The following is a 12,241-nucleotide window of genomic DNA, read 5'->3' as shown; positions in this document are numbered from 1 at the left end:
TTTCTTTCTGCTGCATAGTAATCTGTTGTGTCCATCTACACAATGGAATACCATGATCTTTATTATTTGAAAGTCTTGAAACAATTTTCTCTTCTTTGCTAAGAAATTCTATGTGCAGATGATTATAGGAAGTTGAAGGGAATCCATTGTCTATGCTTATCTATGAGAGAGAATTCAGGGTCAGGCAGGGTATGACTTGTTAGGAATTTATACTAGGATTGATTTATGAAATTTAGAAATAAAAAAGAAGAGCATCAGGTTCTTCAAGATTTAGGAACTGCTGTTTCTCATGGGAACTGTTTACCTTCTAATAGATGGTACTTAGAAAACAGCAACTGGAAGGAAATTTGAAAAGGCCAGATATGCTAAATGAACACCATATTATATACTATGACCATCAGCAGCAACAATGACAGTAAATAATCAAGAAGCTAAGAGCTGCTTTGTGTGGGATAAGTCCAACAGAGGTTAATAAGCACAAAAAGATAGAATGGGCTGTGCCAATACTTGGGCTAAATGGAATCATCTAAACAAAAGTTTCTAAGAATTATGTATTTCTCTATAATATTTAACTTAGCAAAACCTAGAATAGCCTCCCACTTCATACTTCTCCTGAGGGATGAAAATACTCCAAGGTGACTTCAGTAATGATAAATCTTAGTTCCTCTTATGGTCTGAATTGTGCCCCTCCTCCTCAGATTCAGATGTTGAATCCTAACTTCCAATGCCTTGGAGTATGGCTTTATTTGGAGGTAATAAAGTTAAGGTTAGGTCATTATGGTGGGCCCTAACCAAATATGATTGGTCTCTTTACAAAAAGGGTGAAGTTAGATATATAAATACTCACAGACAACAAAGACAGGTAGAGAGAAGATGGTCATTTATATGTCAAAAAGAGAGGCCTGGAGCAGGTCCTACCCTCATGGCCCTCAGAAAGAGCCAACACTATCAACACCTTGATTTCAGACTTCAAGCCTCCAGAACAGTGGGAAAATAAATTTCTGTTGTTTAAGCCACTGAGTCTGTGGCACTTTGCTATGGCAGATGAGTGAACCAGCACAGTCCCCAACCATCCAATCAAGGACAAAAGCCATTGGTTCTGACTAGAGCATTAGGCTTCATCTGTCTTTATCAGGGTTGTTGGTGTCAAGAACGAGATAAAATGTAAGACCCCAGTTAGAGATGTATCAGGTCAGTGAGAAGTGGAAGAGAAACACGGAGCCATTGGAGTTTGATTATTCTCATGATTTATTAATATTCAGATTGAAAAAGGAGCCTTAGAGCCGCAAGTTACGCTAATTGGCACATTTGCTTTATTTATTTTCTAAACAAACTGGGTTTTTGATTTTTTTTTCTTTTTGTTCATTCCATCACATTGAAAAGGAGAAAAAGAAAAATGATTTTGAATTCACTTCATATTTTGGACTCCTCAGATGAACGGAACATTGCACACACACTTGGAACAGAGAGAGAGAGGAAAGTGGACTCCCACAGGGCCACGCGCACCAATTCAAAAAACTTGGATACAGTGCAAGAATTTCCCAAAATGATTGGATCATCATTACCAAAAACTCGCCATAACAACACCAAGAAACAAAAAATGTTTAAGCCACACTGTTTGACTTGGGATCTTTCCTGCTTTTTTTTTTTTTTAATGTTTGCCACATAGAGAGAAAGAGGGCTAGTGGGTGGGAGAGGACGGACTCACGGATGTGAGCAGGTCAGGAAGGGAAACTTCAGAGTGGAGCTGAGAAGAGGGAGGGAGAGACAGGGTCCCGGAGAGGGGAGAGTGAGGACGTGGAAAGCCATTTCTTAGAGTTCAGGCATGTTCTTGGTCCACCTCACGTTCTTCTCCTTTATCCTCCTCCTGCCGGGCACTTTCCTTAGGTTTGGTTTCATCTACAGCTTCTGAGGGAAAAAAACAAGATGGGGGTGGGGAGCAGGAGAAGTGTTAGTATTTCATCTCATCTGTTCATATGATAGTGCAATGCATTTTTCCTCTTCACACCATCTCACTAGAGCTTTAAGATAAAAAGAAATTGCTATCATAGTAATATGATTTCCAAGTTCAGAAGAGTTTACCTCCAGAAGTTTGTTCAATGACACACATAAAGAGCTCAGGAACAAAACTATGATATTGCGAGCAAGGAGTCCACACAGAAATAACCATGGCCTTTAATCTCAGGCTTATAGTCAAAATATCCATATATAAACTCTTAACATAGGAAATCAGCATAAATTGTGTATCTTTTTCCATTAGTGTCAGAGTAATTATGACAGATAATTTATGTGGATCATTGAACCATCATCCCAACTCTCTCATCCCTTATTTCTAGTATTATAAAGGCTGGAAAGTGAAATACTTGAATTTCCAGCTCCCCTTAAAGCTAAGGATGTCGATGTAACACAGTGATGGCCAATTAGAACTCTCTGGGGAGGAATCCAGAGGAAGTGTTTGCCCTTTACTTTCTCCCGTTCTTGGTGACTGAAGCATCAAACATACCTGGCAGTGTAACAGCTATTTTGTGATCATGGAGACAAAAACTGTACACTAAGGATGGTGGAGCAAGAAGATAAGAAAAATCTGTTACTGAGAGACCATATCACTTGGACATGTCCTCCTCAGACATTTTTTTTATTATGTGAGACAAATAACTAACCTCTTCAAACCATTGCAGCAGTTTTTGATTTCTTGAAAGCAAAAATATAAGGCAAGTGTGCTTTGTGTCCTTATAGTATCACTTTTTTCCTTGCAGGAAGCAGGGGACTTTACTAATAACTCTTCTGTCTGGTTTACCTAAGGAACTCAGACAATTGATTTCATGCTACAAGATAGTTTATAATATGCCAGCTAGTGGAAAGAGAATTCATTTTCCCTGAAATCACTTATATTACTAACCTGAACTTCCTGTATCAAGTGTTCCCAAGACCACCCACAAGTTCAATGATTTGCTAGGAGGACTTGCAAGACTCAATGTACAGTCCTGTTCGTGGATGTGATTTATCACAGTGAAAAGATACGAAGCAAAATCAGCAAAGGGAAAAATTGTTTGGGTGAAGTTCAGAGGAAACCAGGCACAGCATCCACTAATCCTCTCCCCACAAGCATTTAATAGTCACAGAGGATAGGATTGCATAATTCCTCCAGCAGTGAACTGTGACTTGTCTGAGATGTCATCTACTAGGGAGGCTTACCTGAGCTAACAGAATTGGAGTTTTTATGGGGCTGGTCATGTAGGACCCTGCTGCCTAGCAGTAACCAAATCCAGACACCAGGAAGGAAAATAGACATCCAACACAAACCACATTGCTGCATAGTTTAGGCACAGTGAATACTCTTAGGTAAGGGAACAATGAGAACCCTCTCAAAATCCAACTTCCTAGATGCCAGCCAAGGGTCAACTTTGTAAGCAGAACTTCCTAAGAATTAAAAGATGTTGAGACTAGAGAAATGGGGGTATTTATTTATTTATTTATTTATTTATATTTTTAAATCACAGTCTACATTCAAGTTATTTTGTGTTAGTTTCAGGTGTATAGCATAGCGGTTGGACAATCATATAATTTACAAAGTGATCCCCCCAATATTTCCACTACCCACCTGACATAATAGCTTGTTATTACAATATTCCTGACCATATTTCCTATGCTATACTTTATATCTCCATTACTATTTTGTAACTAGCACAGCCCCCTAACCCCTCTCTCCTCTCTCTAACAACCATCATTCTGTTCTCTCTGTGGAAGAAAATATTCAACATTTTCAGCATATTATGCTTTCTTACTTCAAGAAAGATAAAAACACGACTGAAACACAAAAAAAGATTTGTGCAGTGTATGAAGAAGGTGCTGTGGTTGATCAAATGTGTCAAAAGTGGTTTGTGAAGTCTCATGCTGGAGATTTCTTGCTGGGCGATGCTCCACAGTCAGATAGACAAGTTGAAGTTGATAACGATCAAATGAAGACATTAATTGAGAACAATCAATGTTACAGCATGCAGGAAATAGCTGACAAACTCAAAATATCCAAATCCATAAAATTAGGTGAAAATGAAAAAAAAAGTGTCTTTATGTTAAGGAAAAAAAAACACCTAAACATTTTGGCCAACCTGATATTTTGTTCTTTAGAGTCCACATATAAGTGAGATCATATGGTATTTGTCTTTCACTGTCTTAATTATTATAATTAGCATAATATTATCTAGGTCCACCCATGCTGTAAAAAATGATAAGATTTTGTTCTTTTTTTCATCCTCACCCAAGGATATGTTTATTTGTTTTAAAGAGAGAGGAAGATAGAGAGGGTAACATCAATGTGAGAGAGAAACATCCACCGGTTGCTGCAGGTATTCACTTCCACCAGGAACTGAACCTTCAGCCTAAGTATGTGCCCTGTTGGGGTTCAAACCTGCAACATTTTGTGCATGGAACAACGCTCCAACCAATTTAACCACCTGGCCAGGTCTATGATTTTGTTCTTTTTTATGCCCAAGTAACACTCCATTGTACGTATGTACTACAACTTTTAATCCACGTATCTATTGATGGGCACTTGCGTTGTTTCCATATCTTGACTATTGTAAATAACATTGCAATGAAAAAGAGGTGCATATATTCTTTCAAACTAGTGTGTTGGGTTTCTTTCAATATATACCCAGACATGGAATTGCTGGGTAATCAAGCAGTTCCATTTTTAATTTTTGAAGAAACTTCATGCTGTTTTCCATACTGTCTGTACTAATCTGCATTCCCATCAACAGTAGTGAGGGTTCCCTTATCTCTACAACCTCTACAACACTTGTTGTTTGTTGCTTTATTGATGGTAGCTGTTCTGACAAGTGTGAGGTGATATCTCATTGTGGTTTTAACTTGCCTTTCCCTGATGATTAATGATGTTGAGCATCTTTTCATATGTCCGTTGGCCATCTATATGTTCTCTTTGCAGAAGTGTTTATTCAGGTCCTCTGCCCCCTTTTTAATAGGACTTTTTTTGGTGTTGGGTTATAATTCTTTATACATTTTGGATATTAGTCATTTATTGGTTATATCATTGGATAATATGTGCTCCCATTAAGTAGGCAGTCTTTTTGTTTTGTTGATGGTTTCCTTTGCTGTGCAATAACTCGTTAATTTGATGTAGTCCCAGAAATGAGGTTCTTTTAGAAGACCATTAAAGATGTTCATAAAAATGTACGCCTCTCTCAGGTCAGTCAGCTATATGTTTATATTCATATAAAGTTGAACATTTACAGCCAAATAAGACCAATGCTGCTAAATATATTTTTGGAATCCCTTCCTTGGAATACTATCTAACAATAATTTTGAAAATCTCTTCAGTAAGAGAGAATGTATAACTCCTTGCAAATAGATGAGGTTTTTATAATCGAATGAGGCTGGTTTGTAAATAAGGTTGTAGCTATGATGAAAAATTTTATTTTATGACTAATTTTTTACCAAAGTTTTAAAGTCTGATTTATTTCAGGGGTTTGTAACTGACTATAAGTGATTTCCAAATTGTAGTGATTTTAGTAAGGCTACTTGCTACTTGTCATAAAGATTTTTTGAGGCCATAGCCTTCTACAACTACCATTATTAACCTTCAAAGAACCAGCATACCTATCATATTTTCCAGCAAAAGATTATGGAAGAAACTAATTCAATTCTGATCATCATAATACTTTATGTACTAGCAGTTTTCCTCATAGATTACAGAAATTTAGTATGCTAATGAATCATGTAATTTTCCGACGGAAGAATGCTTCCAGATTTATATCAGTGAGGGCCTTCCATAGCAATTTCAAATCTATTTAGAGAATTTACTTAGTTTCCCAGCCTTGCCCAAACTTTTGGCTACTACAGGTGTGCCCAGGGTGGTCTACTATTGTGATCAGCTCTAAGAAACAACATATTTAGTGCTCTCTTCAAACTATAAAAGAACAGAATAGTGATTTAAGCTGTTTAGAATCACATAGAAGGATTAGCTGTAGGAGCAAGATAATACTTCAAAACTCTCTTCCTAAAATAAAAAATTGGGAGCTATTATGTATGATTTGAGGAAAATTAAAACATTCAAAATAAAAAAGGTGGAAGTAGGCTGGGTGAGGCAGGAAGAATTATATATTTGTGGAATGAGGGGAACAGAATTCAAAAGGGGACAACAAAAGAACAAAAATTTAGGTGACTCTGAGAAGCAGCCATACTTTTTGTCCACTATTGGTGTCCAATCAGGTTAAATCCTCCAAAATTCCCCCACCTTCTCTAGTCATCCTTTGCCTGGGCCTAGGAGAAAAGGTGAAACTCAACACACATCTGTTGACTGTAACAGGAAGTCACGGCTCTTTTCTATTAAAAGAGCTTCAGTATCTACATAGTCTTTCCTCAAATGCTTCAAAATATTTGAAATATAATTAATTAAAAACTTGTTTCCAAGCATTTGCAATGAGCCAGGCATTCTTCTAGGTATTGAGAAGAAACAATGAAAAATCACAACAAATATTTTTGCTTTTGTTTAAGCCTTTTATAATATATTTTTACCAAATAATAAAACTTATAATTATAGGCTGTCAACAGTTAGGGAGACTTTTAAGATCATGCAGCCATTAAACCATAACTCTAAGTAAAAACAATACCTATTTTTGCTCAGCTTTGAATAACTAGCCCCCACCCCCACCATGTCCAGCACAGAACCTATTGCAGGGAAGGCCTTCAATTAATATTTGTAGAATGAAAAAACAAATGGACATTGCCACTTCACAGATGAGAAAACTGAAGTCCAAGCACAGGAAGAGATTTTCCCTAAATCATAAGATTTGCTCATAACCAAGCTGGGACTAAAACCTAGGTCTTCTATTTGTCCCGGTAGGGTGAGGTCAAACCCCGTTTACCAATTCAGCACTGGAAACGAAGTATCTAGGGCTCACAGGCTTTTAGTCACCTATAAAACTTCCGTGATTAAAAACAAACTGTTGTTTCAAAATGTAAAATAAAATGAAAACTGACAAAGTTCAGTTAGATAACTACAAAAGGGAACATGTCAGTTGGTTAGCTGGGATGTAAGTCAGCTGAACACAATTAGATTGTATATACATTATATTTTATATGAGATGAGAGTAATTTTATACTTGTTTGATATTACTGAATATTAAGCAAAGGGGTTATCTTTGTGTCAGATGACAGGATAACTAGTTAGAAAAAATAAAATGTGTCAAGTCGATGGATTCAACAAAATTCTTTTTTTAAAAAAGTTTTATTTATTTACTTTTAGAGAGGGGAAGGGAGGGAGAAAGAGAGAGAGGAAACATCAATGTGTGGTTGCCTCTCACATGGCCCCCACTGGGGACCTGGCTCACAACCCAGGCATGTGCCCTGACTGGGAATCGAACTGGCGACCCCCTGGCCCACAGCCTGTGTTCAACCCACTGAGCCAAACCAGCCAGGTCTCAACAAAATTCTTATAGGCCACAAGGAAATTATGGGGAGTAAAAAATATATAAAGTAACAATCTTTTATAAGCACAAAAGTGAGGTAAGTAAAACATTCATAACAATATTTTAAAAAAATAAACCTACACACAAATGAAGGAAAAAGCAATCAGATGTGGACCACAGACCTGTTTTAGTTAGAGCCACTTAGAAGGGAGACTGCACATGAGTTTGCAGAGGTTTGAACCTCACACAAAGGGAAGTTTATTGTGAACACAATCTGAGTTATATATAAATGGGTCCATTTGAGCATGAACATCAGCAAGAACTGGAGATTGCTAACTTGCTCTTTCTCTCACTGATGCTAACTCTAGACAAGTCAGCACAGTTAATAAATCATGTTGACCATATATACATAGTTGTACATGTACATTTTCTTACCTGTTCTATTCAGCAGCCTCTCTGCCTGGAAAGAACCATGCATTATGACTTTCCTGGCCCCGTGCATGAAGCATTTAGCTATAGCTAATGTATTTGACCTATTTATCTATGCTCAGGACAGATCTAAGTATTGCGTTCTGCATCATTTTATTTCATTCTTACAGGTACCTTATTCATCCCATTTTATAGCTGGCAAACTGAGGCACAATAAGATGAAGTAACTTAGCTAAGATCACACTGTTTGTGAATGGCAGCAGTGACTTCCAGCCTAGGACAGGACCATCTAGGCAGCTTCTACTTCAGATTGTTCTCCCTGCCCTTATCTTTGCCCTAGAAGGGTGGGTATTCCCTGAGTGGTAGCCAGAGCAGTGAGTCTGCAGGTATGTAGCCTGGGGCCTACAAAATTTAAATGCTGGTCTTGATTAAAGCAGCTCAGAATGGAGGGAAGAATCCTGATTAGTTTTGCATAATATGAATCTTGTCTCTGTACTTTCTGGTACTAATTACATAATTTGTAAATGCTAGAGATGAGTTAATATGTAATCTTTAGTATTTTGTGCAAAAACTTTGATCATCATAGTGAGTGACAAAGATAGATGAATGGCTGAAGCCAGCTGGTCACTCCAATTACCATGATCCAATTAGGGTAATTAATCACATTCCCCATCTAGAGGATCAACCTCCCTCTGAGATAGTTATTGCTTAAGAAGAATTCTATTGCTGTAGAAGCTAAAGATTAAATGAGATTTTCAATACCAAGTGACATAGAACAAGTGAGTGGAAGTAAATGGTCCTGAAGCTGGCAGATGAGGAAAGCCTGGAGCTGCTGATGTGACAGCTGACACCCAGCACAGTTAAAGAGTAGAACTTGCTTTTTCTTTTTCAGTTTAGCTCTGAATATACTTTTGTTTATATTAAGCATGAAAACATCATGCTAATGAAGTTCAATTAGATATTCATCTAATAATAACACTAATTTTGGTTAAGATATTATAGGAAAACAGCAAGATTAAATTAATATCAGGATATCCATCTATCTATCTATCTATGGTGACCAGTGAACTTTTTGTCATTAAGAGTCACTAATGTTCTGTCTAGTGTTGGCTTCTCTCCCTGAATCAGTCTTCACCAGGGGAAATCAACCCTAAATCCAGACAGAATATGTCCAAGAAAAAAAGTGATGATGCAATTTAATCGTTTGGTCTGGGGGGGGGGGGGCACTTGTTTTTTAAAAAAATAAAATAGGGCAAATTTTTATAATAATTATATTAAATAATATTTAAATTCTCAAAAATTACATTCTGTCAATTTTTACAGGTAATGTTAGAATCTGGTAAAGAGCTATAACCTTCTCTGGCCTTGACCTTTTAACCTTGAGAAAACATTACTTTCTCCAGGCCCAAAGATCTCTTAGAAATAACCATGTTCTCTGGCAGTCTCTATGTATTTGATAACTTTCTGCGTTAACTAAAAAGGACAGAGTGAACATCATAAACAGTAAAGGCATATATTCTTAGTGTTCTAGAGTTAAACGATGCTTTAAAAGAAAAAGATGTGTAAATTTATTCATTTATTCATTTTTGTGAAAGTTCCTGCCTGGATCCCAGTTACTATGTGCCATGCACTGTTCTATGTACACAATAGTGGGGATGCCGCAATGCAAACACCAAGCAGAGATCTCTACCTTCTTGGAATTTATATGCTAGCAATTACCATCATGTGTATTGCTTGTTGGAGAAGAAGTGGTAAAGGAAAACATAGTAGCTATGTTAAGAACTCAGTACAAAGGAGAATGAGTTCTCCTGGGCCATTTGGGGTTGCAAAACTGGGTATCTTGAATGAGTCTTGTAAGTTTTGAAATAGGGAAAACCCTAGTAGTTTTCACAGTCTGGTTCCACAACCACTATTTCTAAAAAAAGATCCAGGCCACATTAAGACAGCAAGAAAAATGGAAGTCATTTCTGTGTCCCTTTGGAACAGTGCAGTGGTAGTATAAGGGTACCCAGGGATGCTTTCACAGTGGTCCCTGAAAAATGTACACCAAACTGGCTCTCTGATCCTTGCTGAAATAGATTCTGGAAGCAGTTCTTGCTTTTATGCATTCCATTCATTTCCTAGAAAGGGGAAGAATAGCACATGTGCACATTCTGCTGGTGAGCAAATACCAGGAGCATATGCAGCAGCGGCTGCTTGCGCGTCAGCCAGGCAGCCAGCCGGCTGCAATGCTGCTGGGGGGATGGCGGTGTTCCCAGCTGCCAGCGCCTACATGGAGCTCTAATGGCCCTGTTTACTGGCTCTGGTCCAGGCCCCTCCACAGCCCTACATTACTGAAATTAGGTTGAGTGGATTTCCGAGTAAAACATTACCTCTTGGGACCTGCCCAGCTCTCCCCAGCCCTGTCAACATTGATTAAATAGAAGCTGCTATCATCCTGGGGCCATGCCCACAATTACTCTACCAGTCACTGCTGGCTGGGGTTTTTGCTCCCTTTCTATGTTTTTTTATTTTTATCTTTCTTGAATATTAAATATTATCTCAAAAACTCAAAGGAAAGTAATAAAAAAATATTCTGCAGTTCACTCACATATGCCCCTTTTCTCATTTACATGGTCTTCCTCTTGAGCTGTGTACCAGATGTCGATCTGGAGCCTGATCATGGATTTGGGTGGTCACTGGGATCTGCATTTTATGCTCTTCATGATCATATTTTACACTTCAAGTTCCTTTCAAAGTGCTGAGCCAGTGTACACCATTTGGATGTCAACAGAATAGTACAAATATCACCTATATTCCCTCCTTGCTTTTTGAGCCTTTGAGAATACAATCTTGTTGCTTATAACACTACTCACTTCTCTCAGAAGTCGAGGCCTAGGATCGAGCTGATTTGTGTTCTAGCCTTGACTGTGCAACCAACTAGTCATCTGACCTCAGAGAAGTTACTTTTCCTTTCTTTGCCTTGATTTTCTAATTTACAAAAACAATATGAATAATAATGCTTACCTAACCTTATTGCAGGTTGGTTGGAGGTGGGAGGAAGGTATTTGAAAAGACTTTTTATAAAATTTAAAGTGAGGAATGTAGTATGTCAAGATTTTTAATCCAACCTGTGGGATTTGGTAAAAAGAAAAGCACCCATCAAATTTAACATTTTCATCCAAGGAAGAAAAAAAATATTTCCCAAAGGAAAATAAAAAAAATTTATTTCTTAAGTAAATGATTAAGACAATTTCTCCCCTAGAATGTTCCTGTAAAGCATCTAATTCTGTTCAGAAAATGAGAATACTAGTGATAGATTAATTCAATAGAGCTACTCAGTTATAGACATTGGAAAAGAATCTAGGATTTCTTACCTATAGAACAAAAGTTAGTGCTTTTTCTGAAAGGAGAAAAAACCCAGAGATTAAAAAAAAGAAAAACTCAAAGAAAATACAGTTTGGCCTTGAAAACTTCTTAAACATTCTCTGTACAAAATTAGTGTTCAATCTCATTTCTCCATTAGAACATAAACAAAAATAAAAAATTATAATTGATTTTATAATTTATGTGGCTTGTATAGTTGCCTTAAATAATTTTGGGGACAAGATGAGATAAATATAAAAGATTAAATGGTGTTCATGTTATTTCTTACCACTATCACAATGAATAAATCAACTTTTCAAGGTTAAATGTTAAAACAAAAACTGGGGTGTATTTTTGGCTAACAGTCAAGTGGTTGTTTTTCCTCTCCTTAGTTAAATCACAGGCTGCACTTGTAGAGGAATGTGAGGCTCTGCTTAACACTGCCTCTGGGCGGAACAGTACAATGGGGTGCCAGCAGGACCCCTGACCACGCCTCTTGCACTGATAAGTCTGAGCAGGGTGGTGTCCCGAGCTGGTGTCCAGGATGCAGAAGTCATGCTGTGACACCGAGTGTAGCTAAGAGCAAGGATCAGAAACAGTTCAGCCTAGAAATTAAGTTTGTTTGGCTCTTTTCTGTAAAATCATATGTGTATTTTTAAAAGTTCAAAATTTGATCTGACAGGAGTTTAACTCTGCAACTTCCCTTTTCACTTTATAGTATCCCAGGGGAGGAGTGTCCTACCCAGGAGAAAATCTTGGTTGCATCTCTTCAGGTTTTACAGACTCAATTAATTGCAAAGGAGCCAAGCAAGTAACAACATTAATGTGAGAACCTGGCCAGAGGGAAAACCAGTGGTGGCTCTATGAGGAACTGAAAAGTGCAGGCTTTGCCTAATGACATTTATAAATTGTAAAACACTGTCACTGGACAAATAAAAGAGGTACAGGGTATCTGGAGTAAGGATCTGAAATTGTACCAGGAAAATACAATGTGGACGTTGACTCAAAATAGAATAGGTTCCCTTTAATCAGAATAAAAA

At 37.5% G+C, this 12,241-nt stretch overlaps 1 protein-coding gene across 2 annotated transcripts in view; it reads right to left on the bottom strand.

The window, feature by feature from the left end:
• Positions 1 to 1,230: 1,230 nt before the first annotated feature.
• Positions 1,231 to 12,241, bottom strand: part of GAP43 (growth associated protein 43) — a 109,331-nt gene continuing 98,320 nt past the window's right edge. For both annotated transcript variants that reach the window (XM_045851583.1, XM_045851582.1), the window contains one exon: positions 1,231 to 1,908. In XM_045851583.1, the coding sequence (XP_045707539.1) occupies positions 1,820 to 1,908 (89 nt within the window). In that variant the 3' untranslated portion in view covers positions 1,231 to 1,819. The remainder of the gene's footprint in view (positions 1,909 to 12,241) is intronic.

Source organism: Phyllostomus hastatus, unplaced genomic scaffold (genome assembly GCF_019186645.2).
Source record: "Phyllostomus hastatus isolate PE091 unplaced genomic scaffold, TTU_PhHast_1.1 phas_contig_86, whole genome shotgun sequence".
NCBI lineage: Eukaryota > Metazoa > Chordata > Mammalia > Chiroptera > Phyllostomidae > Phyllostomus > Phyllostomus hastatus.
This window is presented reverse-complemented; position numbering and strand designations above follow the sequence as displayed.